The sequence below is a fragment of the Elephas maximus genome, chromosome 13 (assembly GCF_024166365.1).
Source record: "Elephas maximus indicus isolate mEleMax1 chromosome 13, mEleMax1 primary haplotype, whole genome shotgun sequence".
NCBI classification, from domain to species: domain Eukaryota; kingdom Metazoa; phylum Chordata; class Mammalia; order Proboscidea; family Elephantidae; genus Elephas; species Elephas maximus.
Window position 1 is genome coordinate 79,079,017 of NC_064831.1, and position 16,589 is coordinate 79,095,605.

The 16,589-nt window shown below is 37.4% G+C and overlaps 1 protein-coding gene across 4 annotated transcripts in view; it reads right to left on the reverse strand.

Annotated features, from left to right (window-relative positions):
• AGBL1 (AGBL carboxypeptidase 1) overlaps positions 1-16,589 on the reverse strand; it is a 1,130,253-nt gene that overhangs the window by 86,513 nt on the left and 1,027,151 nt on the right. For 3 of the 4 annotated variants that reach the window (XM_049905901.1, XM_049905902.1, XM_049905900.1), the window contains one exon: positions 4,450-4,732. The exons of the other annotated variant lie outside the window; for it this stretch is intronic. In XM_049905901.1, coding sequence (XP_049761858.1) covers positions 4,450-4,732 — 283 coding nt within the window. The remainder of the gene's footprint in view (positions 1-4,449; positions 4,733-16,589) is intronic. 4 annotated transcript variants of the gene reach the window in all.

A 16,589-nucleotide genomic window follows, 5' to 3' on the forward strand; every position in this document is an offset into this window, starting at 1 on the left:
AGCGGGAGATCTCCAAGTGAAGTCATGGGAGACCCTTATCAGGGGCAGGAGAAAATGTGAAACGTTTTAAAAACCAGAAGAGGGCACTTAAGGAACTGAGTGGCTCAAAGAGAGGGCTTTATTTGTGTGCATGTGAGTGTGAGGGCATGTGTGTATGTGCATTTGTGCACGTGGAAAAACTCCCATGCTTTTTCCCATACATACATGCATAAATACGAAGACAGGAGATGAGGATATGTCCTATGGGAAGATTGAAGAGACAGGGGAATGGCTAAACCTGTGTCTGTAAAGGAAATTAGGGCCAAATTGTCAAGATTGTCAAGACTGAGAAATCTGGACTTTCTCTTGTAAGAAATGTGGAATCGACATTTGCAACAGGGAGGTGTCATAAACAGCAAACAGATTCCTCCTTTTGGGATTCATGGTGTGACAAGCCTTGTGCCGCTCTACCAACATGGGCACTGTCCTAAAGGTAAAAGAGGAGAGATTCTCCCACCCTTGCCCCTCAAAGAAGGATACCCAAGGCCACCCCTGGAGATTGCAGGCGCCCGCAATCCCACCCCACACCTAGTCTTGACCCTGCCATGCAAAGTACCAGACTACAGCTGGTACACGATAGCCTTGCATGTGACCTGGCCCCAGTATCACCTCTCCGTGCTCTCATCTCTTCTGCACGCTTTGAAGCACATCTGCCTCCCGTTACAGCCTACAACTTCCTAGCGTTCTTCAGTAATAGCACTTGGCTACATGGTCGGTGGAACATGTTTCTCAGAGCAATTCACCGTAGCAGTTTGGCCAGGAAGAGGCATGTCTTGTTGGGCTGGAAGAGCAGCTCCTCTGACTATCTGGAGTTGACTTTCCAGTGAGTCCATCCCACCCCCAGGCTAAAGATTGGTGAGGTGTGACACACAATGGCCTACCGTTCTAATAGGAAAGGAAAGAAGTCTGTTAATCACTCTCACTCCCTTGCTCCCTCCAAGCAAGCTCCTTCTCAGCTGCCTGGTGCCTGGGCTCAGTTGCACAGGAATTCCAGCAGGGTCCCAGCACCACTAGTTACACCTCTGCTCTTCCTGGTATGAGTCAGGTTTCTAGGAGTCCTCTTCAACTGGATGTCTTGTAGGCCCCAACACTAAAACGTGACCCAAACTGAACTCATCATCTCTCTCCTCCCCTCAAACCTATTCTTCTTCAAATATGATAATGCCACACCCATGGCTACTCCTCAAAATATTGAACCACCACCATGGTGAGGGCATTGACCCATGAACAAGTGGGACAGCTGTACTGGTATATAATCCTGACATCAGCCCTGTGCATGCCTCCGCTGAAAATTCTTCAACTCTCCCATCACATTCAGAATAAAGTTTAACCTCTTTGTGGAGGCAGGCCAAGGTTTCCTGATCTGATCACTCTCCCTCTTTTCAGTTTCATCTGTTGTCACTCTCCTCCTTTCGCCACATTCAAACACATCTTACACACCAATCATCCTGAACATTTTACTCCAAGTTCCAGCCCCACCACAGGACCTTTGCACAAAGTGTTTCTACCTCTTAACATGTTAAGTCAGTCCTTTTTACTGGAAAGCTCCTGCACATTCTTAAAAAATCATCTGACTCACCATCTTCGGCTATGCTTTTTTTTCACTACTGTTATCCTCATTAAATTAGGTGTTCCTGTATTGTCCTCTGCATGGCTCTGTAATGGCATGTGCCATTGTGTTAAAACGTTTATTGTTCGTCTCTCCCTCCCACTAGACTATGAGCAACTTGAGGGCACAGAGTGGGTCTTTTTCTCTACACCCTTAGAACTTGGCAAAGTGCGTGACCAACAGCCAAAAACCAAGCTCATTGCCACTGAGTAGATTCTGATGCATAGCAACCCTGTAGGACACAGTAGAACTGCCCCATAGGATTTCCAAGGATGTAATCTTTAATCTTTAAGGAAGCAGACTGCCACAACTTCCTCCCGAGGAGGAGCTAGCAGGATCAAACCCCCTGGCCTTTCATTTAGCAGCCAACTGCTTTAACCACTGCACCACCAGGTCTCCTTGCATGACGCATTAAAAAAAAATATTGCTGTGGAATCAGTTCCAACTCACAGCATGACACATAGTAGGTGCTTAATAGATGATTTTTGCATGGATGAATTAATATAAGCCCATGTCCCTGGCTTCTCATGCCACAGAGAAATTTTACCCAAACTAGTCTCTTTCTCTTGGGATCCTGGGAGATGACTATCATCTAATCAGATAAACTAATTCGGGTTTAGGTGCCAACGGGTAATAATGAGTTAGTATTGTCCTCCCCTCCTCAGCATTTACATTTTCATCAATATTGTCTTCATGACTCCTCAAAGCAACGATAAAACAAAGGTATTATACGGCTACTCTATTTAAGAGTGGAGAGATTGAATATGCAAGAAGTTAAGGACCTGTTAGATTGGGATTTGAATACAGCGTCTGTGTTACTTAGTCAAACCTCTTGTGCACATTACAGAAATCTTAATGCCTCAATACAAAGGATGAATATAGTTTCTGAATTATAGCAAGGAAATTTTAAGAAGAAGGGACCATCAATTATAATATAGATTCCCCAAACTGCAACACATGTACATTTTTCCTATGCCCTGGGGCTAAATTACAACAAAGTTTTGTTGGGTGGCTTTCTGGTGGTCTAGAGAAGTGGGCTGTGGGTGTTCTCCAAAATTGTTCTAATGTTTCCAAAATCCCCTTGGTGGTGGTTGCTATACCAGGAAAAGTCTCTTTGGCAGGTATGTGATCCCCAATATGCATCATTTCCCTTTTCTTTGGTATTAAAATTTCAAATTTTTAGCTGGGCTTATCTCAGATAAGGACTTCATTTTCCAGCCCTCTTTGTAGTTACGAGTGGCTGGCCATAGGATCATTTTCTGACCAGAGAAATTAAGCAAAAATGGTATATCTAGTTTTTCTGAAAGATAGGGAGCATGTTCTTTTTTTTTCCTGCCCTTCCTACTGATGACCAGGATGCAGATGTAAAGGCTGGTGCTTCAGCAGCCATCATAGACCAAGAGTAGAAGCAACACACGGTGAAGCTACAAAACTGCAAAAGCAAGTTCATTATAGTGTGCTGCTCGTTCTGGCCTGCCTCTATCTGGAATTTCACATGAAAGAGAAATAGACTTAAAAGCTATTGCTAATTTGGATTTTCTCTTTTAGCCAAATCCAATGCTAACTAAGTATGTATGGCCTCTGAAAATACCTAAATTTGACCTAATGCATCATTCCATGTTATCACCCATTCTACAGCTGCTTTCCACTCCCCTTCTCATCCTTTCTGCATGTTCCTTGCACACCTCTTCATCCAAATCCCTAAGCTGCTTCCTTCTGCAGATTGAAGGACCTTTCTTCTCCATTTTTATTTGTTTTAAGCTCTGCTCCTATATAACCTCTTTCCCAGATCCTCCCCCTCCTCACTAAGAAGGAGCTCCCAGAGAGTGAATTTTTATAACTGCTATAATATTTATATAGAATGCCCTGTTGGTTTTATGGAGGAAAATAAGCCAACATTATTGAGTATCTTCTATATTTCCTATATGTCAAGTTATATAATTTTATGTATTATCTCATTTAATTTTCACACTGACTTTATGATATAGATATGCTTATCGTCATTGCAGGTATAAGAAAACTGAGGTTTGGGGGATTCAATTACTTGTCTATGTTGCCATAGTAAATAACTGCCAAATCCAGAATACGAACTACATCTACCTGACTCTGAAATGAACGAGCGTTCTGCTATGTCCTGCTGCCTCCCAGCATTTTGGTTAATGTAATGAATCTATGAGATTTTCAGATTCATAAAGACCAGTGACCATGTCTCTGTTCAGTACTGTGCACCATTCCTTAGAATTTACTACAGCCTCTGGCCCATAGTAAGTTTGTCAGTTGAATGTGAAAAATGTATACTGTTAAGAAACAAACCAAGGATGTTGCTCACAATTATTTGGTTGCACAGCTTTTCTTGTTCAACCATCCAGCCACTGAATACCCTGTCAGGGCTTGCGAGTCTCAGTGTGACTCATGGTTTGTGCTGAAAGCTCAGATTCTGTGGTAGGGGGTTCACAGTATTGGGTAACACTCATCCATTTAAATCTAAGGTAGTCTATGGAACAATTTAAACAACGGATTCAAATTCTGGCTGAGAAGGCAAGAAAAAAGCCCAACTCCTCCAAATTCCAGCCTGCTTTAGCGTCAAATACAGAAATAATTTTGAGAGGTTCCATAGTCATCTTAAGAGTATCCCATTCTAAGCACAACGGAAGCCTTTATAGGCTCGACGGCCACCTAACAATATATGTAAAATATTATGAAAATGGAGCAGCCAGCCTCTACGCATAGGGGAACTCGAAAGAAACCCGGAAATGGGGTTGCTGAGCTCACATGGGCCTGCTTTTTCTATGGGCACATACACTGTGCATCTCAGATGGAGAAGTAGAGTCATAGTTGCTAGTCCAATGGTTGGAGACACATGACTCGCCATGAAGCTCAGGGCTTTGGGACGGCTTTTCTTCCTGCCCTGTTCCCTCATCTTCTTCTCTCTCCTCCTTGTCGAAGGCGCACTCTTGGATCTGCCGGTCCAGCTCCAAGAGGCTCCCTTCCTGGTTTAAGCTGCTGTCTGTGTTGTAATCGATCTCCTCCAAGCAAGGGGGTTCGTCATCCAGCTCTGCAGTGTTGTTATTGCTGCTGCTGCATCTGCCATGGGTTCCCAAAAGACATGGACAAAAACAAAAGAGAGGAAGGGAAGAAGGTGAAATGGGAGGAAAAAATATAGAGAAAGGATGGGAAATAGAGGGAGAGAAAGGAGGGGGAATGAAACGAGAAGTTAGCCAAAAGAAGGAACATTTACAATTGGTTAAAACAGGAGGGTGATAATTGTGTTCTCTGAGTTTTAATCTCAAGAGTTGTTGATCATTTAATTGTGTTGCATACACTCTATGGTCCTCAGCCATTACCTTGAGAATGGGGGCGGGGGAAGTAATGTAAAATCTGGTGGGATTCCTTCTTCCTTTGCCAGCAGAGTCCACATTTCTAAACCCTATTTCCAGTCTCAGAAGATTTGGACCTTTGCACATATTTATGATTTTCAGGGTAGTTTAGGCCTAAAGGGAACAATTAGAGAAGGCTTTCATTGAGTGTCTGAGGATGTCTAATCCCAGGAAAAAGTGGAATTAGAACCCAGGTACAAAAGACTCAAAAGCCCCCATGTTTCCCACTCTTGTAACAAACAGTGCTATGAATCATACTGCCTAGCTCTCCTTCATCATGATGAATGCTTTATTGGAATTAGAAAATTAACCTAGGTTGAATTAATAAATGAGAGAGTAAGGGGGAAACAGCACTCTGTTTCCACTACATTAGTGCCTCCCCATCATCTCCCCTACGTCCCTACAATTAATTAACAAATGGAAGATCGGCAGGGGTTGACTCACAAGAGATAGAAAAGGGCAGTAGGAATGGACAAAAAACATTTTCTAAATGTTGAGAGCCGGGGAAATTTCTTCCCAAGGAGTTATATACCTCTCTCATTTGCATGAGGTGTCTTCTTTCCTGAAGACTTTCTAATCACTCCCTACTTAGGACTTAACCAATTAGGATTAGCAGCATGCTGAGTTTCTACTTGGTGATTTATAGAAGGCAAGCACTTCATAAATCAGGCAGAGCTGTTCATTCACCTGCCTTGCCATAAACAATGAGAATGGGTAATCAGTGACATGGTTACATGTTAGCTTGGGAAATGAATCAGAGGCCAGTTTCTTAATTGCCTACTGACTTATATGAACCGCGTCCATGCTCTCTAGGCCCTCAGTACCCTAAACTGAAGGTCTGATGGAATACCGCCTGAATGGATAGGAATGGGAAGAAATATGCATATTGTTTTCAGAGCTCCACAGCATTAAATTGTTATCATACTTTACAGGCTGAATTGTGGGCAATAAAGTAGTTGATTAAAGGAATGTAAGAGCTGTCCCAGCTGTAACTTGAGCTCCAGTCAGCAAGAACACTGAATGTCTACAACTCAATTCAGTGCAGTGCAATGTCAAGAGACTGAGTTTCAATCCTGGCTAGGGACTTTGGAAAAAACTTTTATCTCATACAATGGCAATGGTAATACTTCAAGGGTGTGGTGAATACTAAATGAGAAAACTCATGGATATTGTCTAGCAGAGTGACTTGCAAAATAAGGGCAATCAACAAATTTCAATTCTGTGGTTTTTTTGTGGATACTAAATAAGGTGGGGAAACATAGAGTTGGAGAAGAACACACATTCAGGTCTGAAACTTTGCACCAGGGCACCTGCAATAACTACTGTAAAACCATCCAAATTGACATTGCTAATAATAATTTATCTAAAGCATCATTTTTATTATGTCTTTTCCAAATTTGGGAACTTGCAATGCCTCTCCTATGCCTATTAATGCAGTGTGAATATTGATGGATAGGACTTTCCTAAAGGGTTCAGTTGGCAGGAGTTCATGAGAAAAGAACACGGTTAGCCTTTTCTCCTACTGTGCAGTCTGCTTCAATCACTAACTTGAACCTTTCTTACTAGAGTCAAATTGTCAGGTTTTTTTTTGTTGTGATTATTCAAATATACCAAACTTAATGTTTTAAAAAACCTTTATTCATGCAATCAATTTGTTAGATCTATATTGATCTTCCACCCCTCTCCATCCAACTCACTGAGGTATATCATTTAAAAAAAAAAAAAAAAAGGAAGCTCATCTGAATTTCCTCTTAATTTTTAATTAGGTAACTCCATTATTTACTTATATTTTCCCCTTCTAAAAATAAATATTTATATAGTCACTTTTTTTTATCTCTAAGATAGTTATAATCTTATTTTGAAAAAGGTCCATGACTATGTCATATTCACATTTATTCTATTCTATGTTGTTGTTGTTGTTATTGTTAGAAGCCATTGAATTGGCCTCCAACTCATGGTGACTTCATGTGTTACAGGGTAGAACTGCTGCATAGGGTTTTCTTTGCTATAATCTTAATGGAAGCAGTTTGCCAAGTCTTTCTTCCACAGAGCCACTAGTTGAGCGCACAGTAGGCATGCAATAATGAGTTGTCAAACGGAACATATAACAGGGTATATATAGAAAATCCTATATTTTGGATCACCATTTGGGGAACTACATTTATCTTGATTTATTTTTCAAAGGTTTTATATATTAGTTAAACCACAATTATCATGTTAGTGCACTTTAGTGATCTAAACAAACATGGTTCCCTTTGCCATATATATATATATTCTAAAAAATGCAATATACATATTCTGATTAATTAGGGAATCAAAATACATGATAAGGGATTTTCCACTCCTAGAAAGATAAAATAGAAGTTTTCTACTATTAAGTACAACAAAAAATCCTGGATATTATACATAAAATCAAACATAAGAAGACTCTGAAGGGGAGAGGGAAGAAGGCAGGCTGGATAGGGATCCCAGGACCTGAAGAAGGATATGGCAGTGAGTTCCCTGAATTTTCTTTTTGCCTCACATATTCCAGACTTTGTACTGGAGATGCCAGCAACATGGAAATTCAAACAGGAATAGACAAAAGAGTCCCAACAAAAGTGTGTTTCCTTTAGTTAAATGACAAGGAATTGAAATCATAGCAAGGCTGAAAAGTCTGACTATAAAATCTCTAGCTAAACACCACAGAAAAATCAGCGGTTCTACACCCATTCCTGTCAACAAAAACTGAGGCTGTAATACGGTACCAGCAACCCCCCAGCTCACTCCCACTGAGATGGTGTCAGAGAAGGCCAAGTAGTAAGCCAGGACTTCTATTCCCACTGGGCAATAACTGGGCCACACCTTCCTCCTCAGTGCCAGTAAAGGCCATGTGAGAATCCTGTACTTCCACTCCAATGGAGCAGTAATGTGGCTCCCACTTCTGCTGTCTGAGTGGTGTCTGAGAAGAACAGCTCCAATAGAATATCTAAGTAAGATCTAGAGTCTCATAGTATCCCAGGTTTCAATTGCAAATCATTCATTGTACCAAGAACCAAGACGATCAACAGACACAAGCATGGAGATGACAGAGATGTTGGAATTACCTGAGAAGGGATTTAAAGCCAGCATCATAAAGTGCTTCTTTGTGTAATTTATGAGCATACTTGAAACAAATGAAAACAAAAAAAAAAGGCTCAGCAAAAAAAAAAAAAAAAAAAAACCTCAGGAAAAATGTAGAAGGTAAAAAGAAGAATCAAATGGGAGTTGTACAAGTGAAAACTACAATAAATAACAGAAATGTTAAAACAAAAAGCAAATGAAAAAAATCTCAATAGGTAGACTCAACAGAAGAATTGAGGGGACAGAGAAAAGAGTCAGTAAACTTTAAGAAAGAACAATAAAAATTATCCAATCTGAAGGACAAAGTAAAAATATACTGATCAAAAAAAAAAAAAAATATAGAGGGCTTCAAGATCCTTTGGGGCTATACTAAAGATCTAGCAATTGTTTCATCAGAGTCCTGAAAGTAGAGGAGAGAGGTTAAAGACATATTCAAAGAAATAATAACTGAAAACTTCAGCTTTGCAGAATGCATAAACCTACAGATTCAAGAAGCTAAGGAAATCCTAAACAGATAAACCCAAACAAATCATCATCAAAGCACATCACAGTCAAACTTATGAAAACTAAAGGCAAATAAAAAGCCTTGAGAGGAGAGAGAGAGAGAGCGAGAGAGAGAGATACAGCACTTTATATAAAGAGAAAAACAATTTGAATAACAGCAGGTTTCTCATCAGAAAACATGGAGGGTAGAAAAAAGTGGCACACCATTTTTCAAGTGTTGAAAGAAAAGAACAAACTGTCAATTCAGAATTCTAAAACCATCAAAAATTTTCTTCGGGGAAGAGGAAATAAAGGTATTTTCATGTGAAACAAATTTTAGAGAACTTGTTGCAGCATACCTACCCTAAATGAATGACTGAAAGAAATCTTCTAAATAGAAATGTAGTGATAGAAGAAAGAATTTTGGAACATGAGGAAAGGAGAAAGAAAAGCAAAAATTAAAAATATGGTTAATTACAGAAGATTTTCCTTTTCCTCGAGTCATTAAAATTATGTTTGAAAGTTGAAGCAAAAAGTCATAAAACTGTGTTCATGTTTCAACTGAAATTTATGTGCTTCTCATGTAAACAGAGGGAATACTTCAGATAATTCTATGATAAGTAAGGAGGCAAAAGGGAGGCAAGGGTTTACATCAAAAACCAAACCCATTTCCATTGAGTTGATTCTGACTCATAACAACCCTCACAACAGGGTTTCCAAGGCTCTCATCTTTATGGAAGTAGACTGCAGCATATTTCTTCCATGGAGCTGCTGGTGGGTTCAAGCTAGAGCAATCACTAAAAAGGTTATACGAAGAGATACAGTCAAGACCCTATAAAAAAATCAAAATGGAATTTGTAAAAATATCCACTCACACAAAAGTAGGATAAGGAAAACAGAGAAGCAATAAGGGCAGAGAGAAACCGGGAGAAAAAAAAAAAAAGAAAGGCTTAAGTACCAACAAACAAAAATAACATTAAATATAAATTGTCTAAATACAGCAATTAAAAGACAGAGATTGGTAGTATGGATTTAAAAAATACGTAGTCCAACTCTATGCTGTCTACAATAAACTCACTTCAAATGCAGTGAAATGGGAAATTTGAAAGTAAAAGGATGGAGAAGATACAACATGCAAACCTTCATCAAAAGAAAGCACAAGTAGTTATATTAACATTAGATAAAATAAACTTTACAGCAAAGAAAGTAACCAGTGACAGAGAGGAGCTACACATGATGATAAAAGAATCAATATGCTAAGAAGACATAGCATTCCTATATGTGTATGCACCAAACAGCAGAGCTACAAAATACGTGAAGGAGAAGTATGTGTGTGTTTCTTCAAACAACTTGGAAGATACGGTATTATCGTACTAATTTTAAATTTGAGGAAAGTTATACTCAGAAAGGTTAAGTTCTCTTGGGTTAAGATTTGCCAAAGTGTTAAGTGAATCAATGACAAAATTAGGAATCAAACCTGGCCTTGTCTGACTACAAAACTAGGGCTCTCAATTGTCACTCTATTCTAGGGTTTCTTAATCTCAGAACTATTGACATTTTAGACAGGATAATTCTTTGCAAGTAGGAGGGAGGGACTATACTATGCACTGCAGGATGTTTAGAAGCATCACTGGCCTGTACCCACTGGATGCCAATAGAAAACCATCCCTCAGTTGTGACAAACAGAATTGTCTCCAGACATTGCAAAATGTTCCCTGGGGCACATAATTGTCTGACTGAGAATTATTGCTTCACAGGGCCTAACACCTGAGAAAGTCTTTATAAGGGGGACCTGGATAAATGTTTGTTTAACTCAATAAAACTAAACTGTGGGAAGGAGGTAATGTGAAATAATTTAGAAAAATGCTTAGAGGAAATTCCTGATTAAATAAGAACACTGCAATAGAGAGAGAGAGAGAGAAAAAATACATATCTAGGAATAGAAGGTATTTTCCCCAAAGATGATGGAAAGTATCAATAAAAAAAAATGAAATGTCAATCTTGTCAATTTTGTACAATTATATTAGACATTTAATTCAATCTTAATGAAAATACCAATGGCCACTATCATATGTAATATAATAATCATGGAACATCACAGACATTCAGTTTAAAGTCAAGACCAAAATTCTCCTGTTAAATTCTACCACCATTAATTATAATTTTTCTAAAAGTTCAAGTCCATAAAATGTGTCAAGGAAAAGTAGAATGTTTAAATATAAGAGACTAATAATACCATTATTTCTTGATTCTATGATTGAATACCTGAAAACATAAGAAAATCAATTTAAAAAAATTTTAGAAAACATTGAAGTTCATTTAGGTAATTGACAATAAAATACATACAAGAATAGCTTTGCCATCTGAGCATTAACCAGTTAAAATTTTACTGCTAAAAAAAAAAAGAAAAAATTTCCTCTTACAGCATAACTAAGACATGGAAAATACATAGTCATGAAATTAGCTAGAAATACAAAGCCTCACACGGAAAAAGTACTGATTTTCACTGTGAGACATAAGGTAACTAATAAATGTGAAGAAAATTACAAATTGTTTCAAATAAACGTATATATTTTACACTATCATAAAAATTTTAGAAAATGTTTCTAAATGTGTCTGGAAGACTAAACAGCAGCAATAAAACATTAACAACAACAAAAATGGCATGGAGATAGTTAAATAAAAAACCAAGGCAGGGTAACGAGAGGGTCCTTGTTCTATCCATATTAAGACACTTTGTAAGCTACTGTAATCAACACGGTGAGGTACCGTTGAAAAACTACACGGGCAGTGCAACAGTACAGAAAGCTGGAAATGAAGAGCCATTGTGCATAAAGCTCATTGGATTGTAAGAGAGGCATGAATCTTCAAATAGGAAAACTGCAATGATTTGGGCATGAATTCAAGTTATAGACGTACCTCAAACCATGGTAAAAGATTAATTCTAAACAGCTTGAACATGTTAAGAAAAAGAAAGCGTAATTGAGGTTTTATAAAACTTCTGACAGAAGCCTTTCTAAATTTGACACCAAAGGCAAAGTAATGGGCAAATTTGACTCCTATTTTTTTTTCTTTTTTTTAAAAGTAAAACAGAAATTTAAAACCTGGTAAACATGTTTGAAAGACTTTTTAAAAATTAATAAATAATTTTCAAAGTATCTCAAAATCAAATGTTTAATATCTAAATATTTGAAGAATTATTATAATCTAGGAAAACAAAATCCTTAAGAATGAATAAATGATCAGGGATATAAAGAGAAAATTCATAAATGAAGAATTGGGGGGGGGAATAAGCAAAAACAGGAAAAAAATCATTCTTATACTAAATAAGCATAAATTAAAATGATAACATGTCTTTTTTATGTTTAAAATTGGCAAAAAAAAAAAAAAAGGGAAAGTGTATTACAAGCTGTATTAGAGAGGTTCTGGATAAATCGTTATCTTTGCAAATTGCCAAAGGATGGCACAATCTTTCTAGAGGGTAATTTGGCAAAAATCTTTTCCTAGTTATTCAACATCTACTGAAGGACAAAGGATGCACAGAGAGATTTATATACCAGGAGGTTCCTCCCAGCATTGCTTCTAGAGAATTCTGATAGAACACAGTGGAGAAATCGGTATTCACTCCACTTTCTTTCCTGAACTCTCAAAAAATAGCAAAATGAAGTGCAAAGAATTATTTCAACTATGCTGAAACTAGGAAATGGCCTTAGCCTCAAAGCATGAACTATGAAAATTACATGCCAAGTACTCTAACATTTGGCAAATCTGAAGAGAGGACATTAGGAATGGATAAATTATTTCCTATTCGTCAACCAAGCTGAAGATTGCTCTGCCTTTAAGTAAGTAAGGGGCTCAACTGCAAATCTGTCCTCTGAGAAATTTTTGGCCCAAGGAGAAAAAAATGGGAGGAGTGAGCAAGCATACTTACTGGGGCACAATTTCCTACTTGAGTGCAGTATGCTTGGTAGGACTTAAAGGTCAAACCATGATCATTTTCCCTAACCCACACAACTAAAAAAAAAAATAAATTGCCTTCATACAGCGTGAGTAGAAGAGAATGGGATCAAATTAAGATTTGCAGCTAGGGATTAGTCAGCATAGCAGAATATAAACACTAAATCTTGAAGTTAAAGGCTTTTTTAATCTATGCTGGGACTTTAATGAAACTCTGGACAAGCTTTTTCTAATATTTTGCTCATGTTCACTCATCTATTTAGTTATTTATTCCTCAAGTATTTATTCAGCACTTACTAAGGGACGAAAGATAAGTAAGTTTGCACAGTTCATGAGAGTAATTAAAGCTGATTAAAAATTATAAAACTTCTGATCACACTTGAAGCAACAAGAGTTAGTATAGGAACTGTTGGGGAAGAAACAGTGACAATGAAGCACACATTAAACACATGTCAAATACATTGGACAAATCCAAGTGATGAAGATAACAGATATAATTAAAACAAGAAATGGCCAACATAATGAGGATAATATGTAATTCAAAGATACATTAGAAAAAAATCTCAAATACAAAAAGACTTGAAATTGCAAATCAAAATGACAATCCACAGCAAGATATACTCTTACTCATTCAAACATCCGTTCAATCATTCAACCTTGAGTACACTCTCTAGCCCAACCAGTGTGTTTGAAGCTGAGAAATGCGCAAGACACTGTTGTAGTTAGAGTTTCAAAGATGAAGGGAAAAATTACATAAACATCTAAGCAGAAAAATCACATTTTCTAAAATGGAGAGCATATGAGAATGATTTTAATGTTCTCAGTGGGAACGGGGGAGAGGTCACTATACCAGAAAGGGCAAGAAGAAAACTGAAGTGTGATGAAATAATTTTATAAGAATCCAAGTTGTCTTACAAAAGATGTTATTACACATGAAAAACCTTGACACTTTGTATTAAGACACTTGTAAGTTGCTGTTATCGAAACAGTGTGATAGCACTGAAGAAATACATAGTGCAGGAGAACAGAAAGTTGGAGATGAGGACTCCATTGTGTATTCACGTTATCAGATCATAAGAGAGACATGAATTTTCAAAGAGGATAACTGCAATGATTTTGACAAGGATTCTGAGTTGGAGAAGGGGGGACTACTTGAGAAAGTCCACTCAACCAAAAGATAGTCAAAATAGACATCTCAGAAATGGGGACAGCAAGGTCAGAAAAAATGTTGATGGGTGCAAAGCTCAGTTAAATACGCAGCTAAGGCTAATCTGGAAATGATGCTTATAAAACAATGTAAATGTCATAAATCTTGTCAGTGTAAAAATGATGCTATAACTAATAAAACCAGGGAGGTAGGAGTGGGGAGGGAATGTAAATTGGGGCTAATTTCTTTATCTTTTAGATGGAGTCAATAGACAATACATGAAGCTGGAAAATAAAAACAAAAAATAGAGGTTTAAATATAGGAAATGTCAACAATGTAATCATTAGAAGAACAAATTGGCAGAAGAGGAAAAGAATAAAATAAATACAGACTACGTAGAAGATTTAAGTCCAACATTATGCTGTAAATCTCAAACAAAGTGGTGCTAATGCTAGATGGTGAAATTCTGAGGTTCCTGTCAGAAACAAACATAAAACTACTATGTAGGTATTCTTTCAAAACCCAGAGTATATAGAAGGTCCATCGGAGGGAGGGGGGTATACAGTTTGCCTAAGATGTACCCACAATAACAAATTATGAATCACATGAGGAAATAATCCACTCTGAGCACGAGTCAGAAGATACAAAAACCAGCAAAACAAATACCCACACACTTGACATAGCATGACAATCTGGAAAAGACTACAGAGAAAGTATATTTACTATGACTAAGGAAGAAGAACAAGTTCTAGAAATCATAATGAAGAAAAGGGACACTTTTGAAACAGAAAAGTTGCATTTGAAAATAAACAGGCTCTTCACAATTAGAAAAAAAAATCACATTTTTAATAAAAAGCTTAATAGAAAATTTAAATAGCAGAAAAGGCCCAGTTATAAAGACAATTAATAAACTAGAAGAAAGATTTCTAGAAAAAGTTGAGTAAATTGGTAAGAGCAATATTAAAAAAGTAGTTGAAAGGTGATAGTCTGCACACTGAAGACATACTTTAGAAAGCAGGAAAGGCTAAGAAAAAAAAAATACTAAGTCCAAAATTAGACACATCATTAATGTACATATAAGGGCAGGCAAATCTTAGGACAAATGGAAGGGAAAAGATTATCCTTCAAGGAATGGCATGTAGATCAATGGTAGATTTACCATCAAAAAACAATTTAATAGGAAAAACTAGGTGACGGAAACTCTCTGGGCTATCTCTGCTGCTTTTCTGTAAAGCTAAAATTATTCAAAAATGGAAAGTTTAATTTATAGAAATAAAAACTTAAATCCAGAAGACAATAAATTAATGCTTTGAAGATTTTGAGAGCTAGAAGTATATATCCAAACTAGAATTATGTATCCAGAAAAACTTTATTTCAATAATAAAGGTGAAATAAATACACTTTCCCACACATAGACCATTGCTGAAAGAACTACTGAAGTGTATACTTCAGTAAGAAGGAAACTGAACTCATAAGGAAGAAATGAGGTTTTAAAAGATAAATTTTTTAGAAAAAAAATAACAATACTATGCATGTAGGATATCTGGCTGGGATATATTCTCTTATATTCTGACAGTGGTTATATTTAGGGTGATTTGGATATATGCATGTTTATATTTATTTGTTTCTTAATAGTTACCAAATATCCTTCAAAGCTTATAAAAAGATCATTTTAGTGAGAAGAAAAAATGTTAACATATTTTTAATGTAAAAAGATAAAAGTCTGGGAAGAAAAAAAGAGAGAAAGAAAGAAGGAAAGAAATTTAAAAGGAAAAAGGACTGAGAAAAAAAGGGAAAGAGAGTGAAGAAGAAAGGAAAAAAGGAAGAAAGGCAGGGAGGAAGGGAAGGAGGAAGGGAGGAAGAGAGGAAGGAAGGAAAAAAGACAAACTGTGTTGTTGGCAGGTGTCCCTGGCAAGAGGTCAGAGTTGCTATAGACACTCTGCCACTCTGTCCATTACCTTATTTCCTTTGAACAAAATTGTTTGAGTTTAGTAAAATGCAACAAAATTGTCCTTGACATTTCTGCCAATGCCTCCCGTCTTGAAGGCAAGGTTTACATCCCTCCTCTTCTTTGAAATCTTCCCTGAAAACATTAGCAAGCCTTTCCCCACTCTCTCTTTGACTTGTTACTTACATTTTGTCTAATATTGTTATTGGTATTACTGTTACTTAATAATAAGCAATTCTCTGTGTATTGACCTTCGGCTTGTAGCAAGACTTCTATCACTACCTAGTGCCCAGGGCAGTGTGAAATACTTAATAGATATCAGAATGGCCGCATCTCATTAGCTGTTTGCTTCTTCCAGGTAATTCTCCATCCTCATAAAGTGCCTCACCCTGATGCTAGCCCAGCAGACCAGAACAGGACAGCAACAGAGCCCTGGTGTCCAGGGAGTGCTGCCTTGTATCATCATTAGGAGCTGCTCTCTCCACAACTCACAGATGCAGCTCTCTCAGGATGAAATACATATTGTAAGGCTGGGTAATGGTAACTTCAGCAATATTAGGGTGTCAGCTATTCACTCCATATCCTTCTCTCATTCCCTCTCTGCAAAGAATCATCTTGATTCAAAGATGATGAATTTAGCATGTAGAGGTTTTAATATCCTATAAAGACACGCACAAAGAGCCCTGGTAGTGCCATGGTTAAGCACTAGGCTGTTAACTGAAAGGCCAGTGGTTAAACTTACCAATTGCTCCTGAACCCACCAATTGCCAGTTGGGAGAAAAAAAACAGGTTATCTGCTCCCGTAAATATTACCAGCTGCTGTTGGGTGGATTCTGACTGGACAGTAAACACGCACACAAAAATCATGTTAGGTAGCTTTGAAGAGTCATGTGATACAGTAGGAAAAATGTAAATCAGAAACAAAAC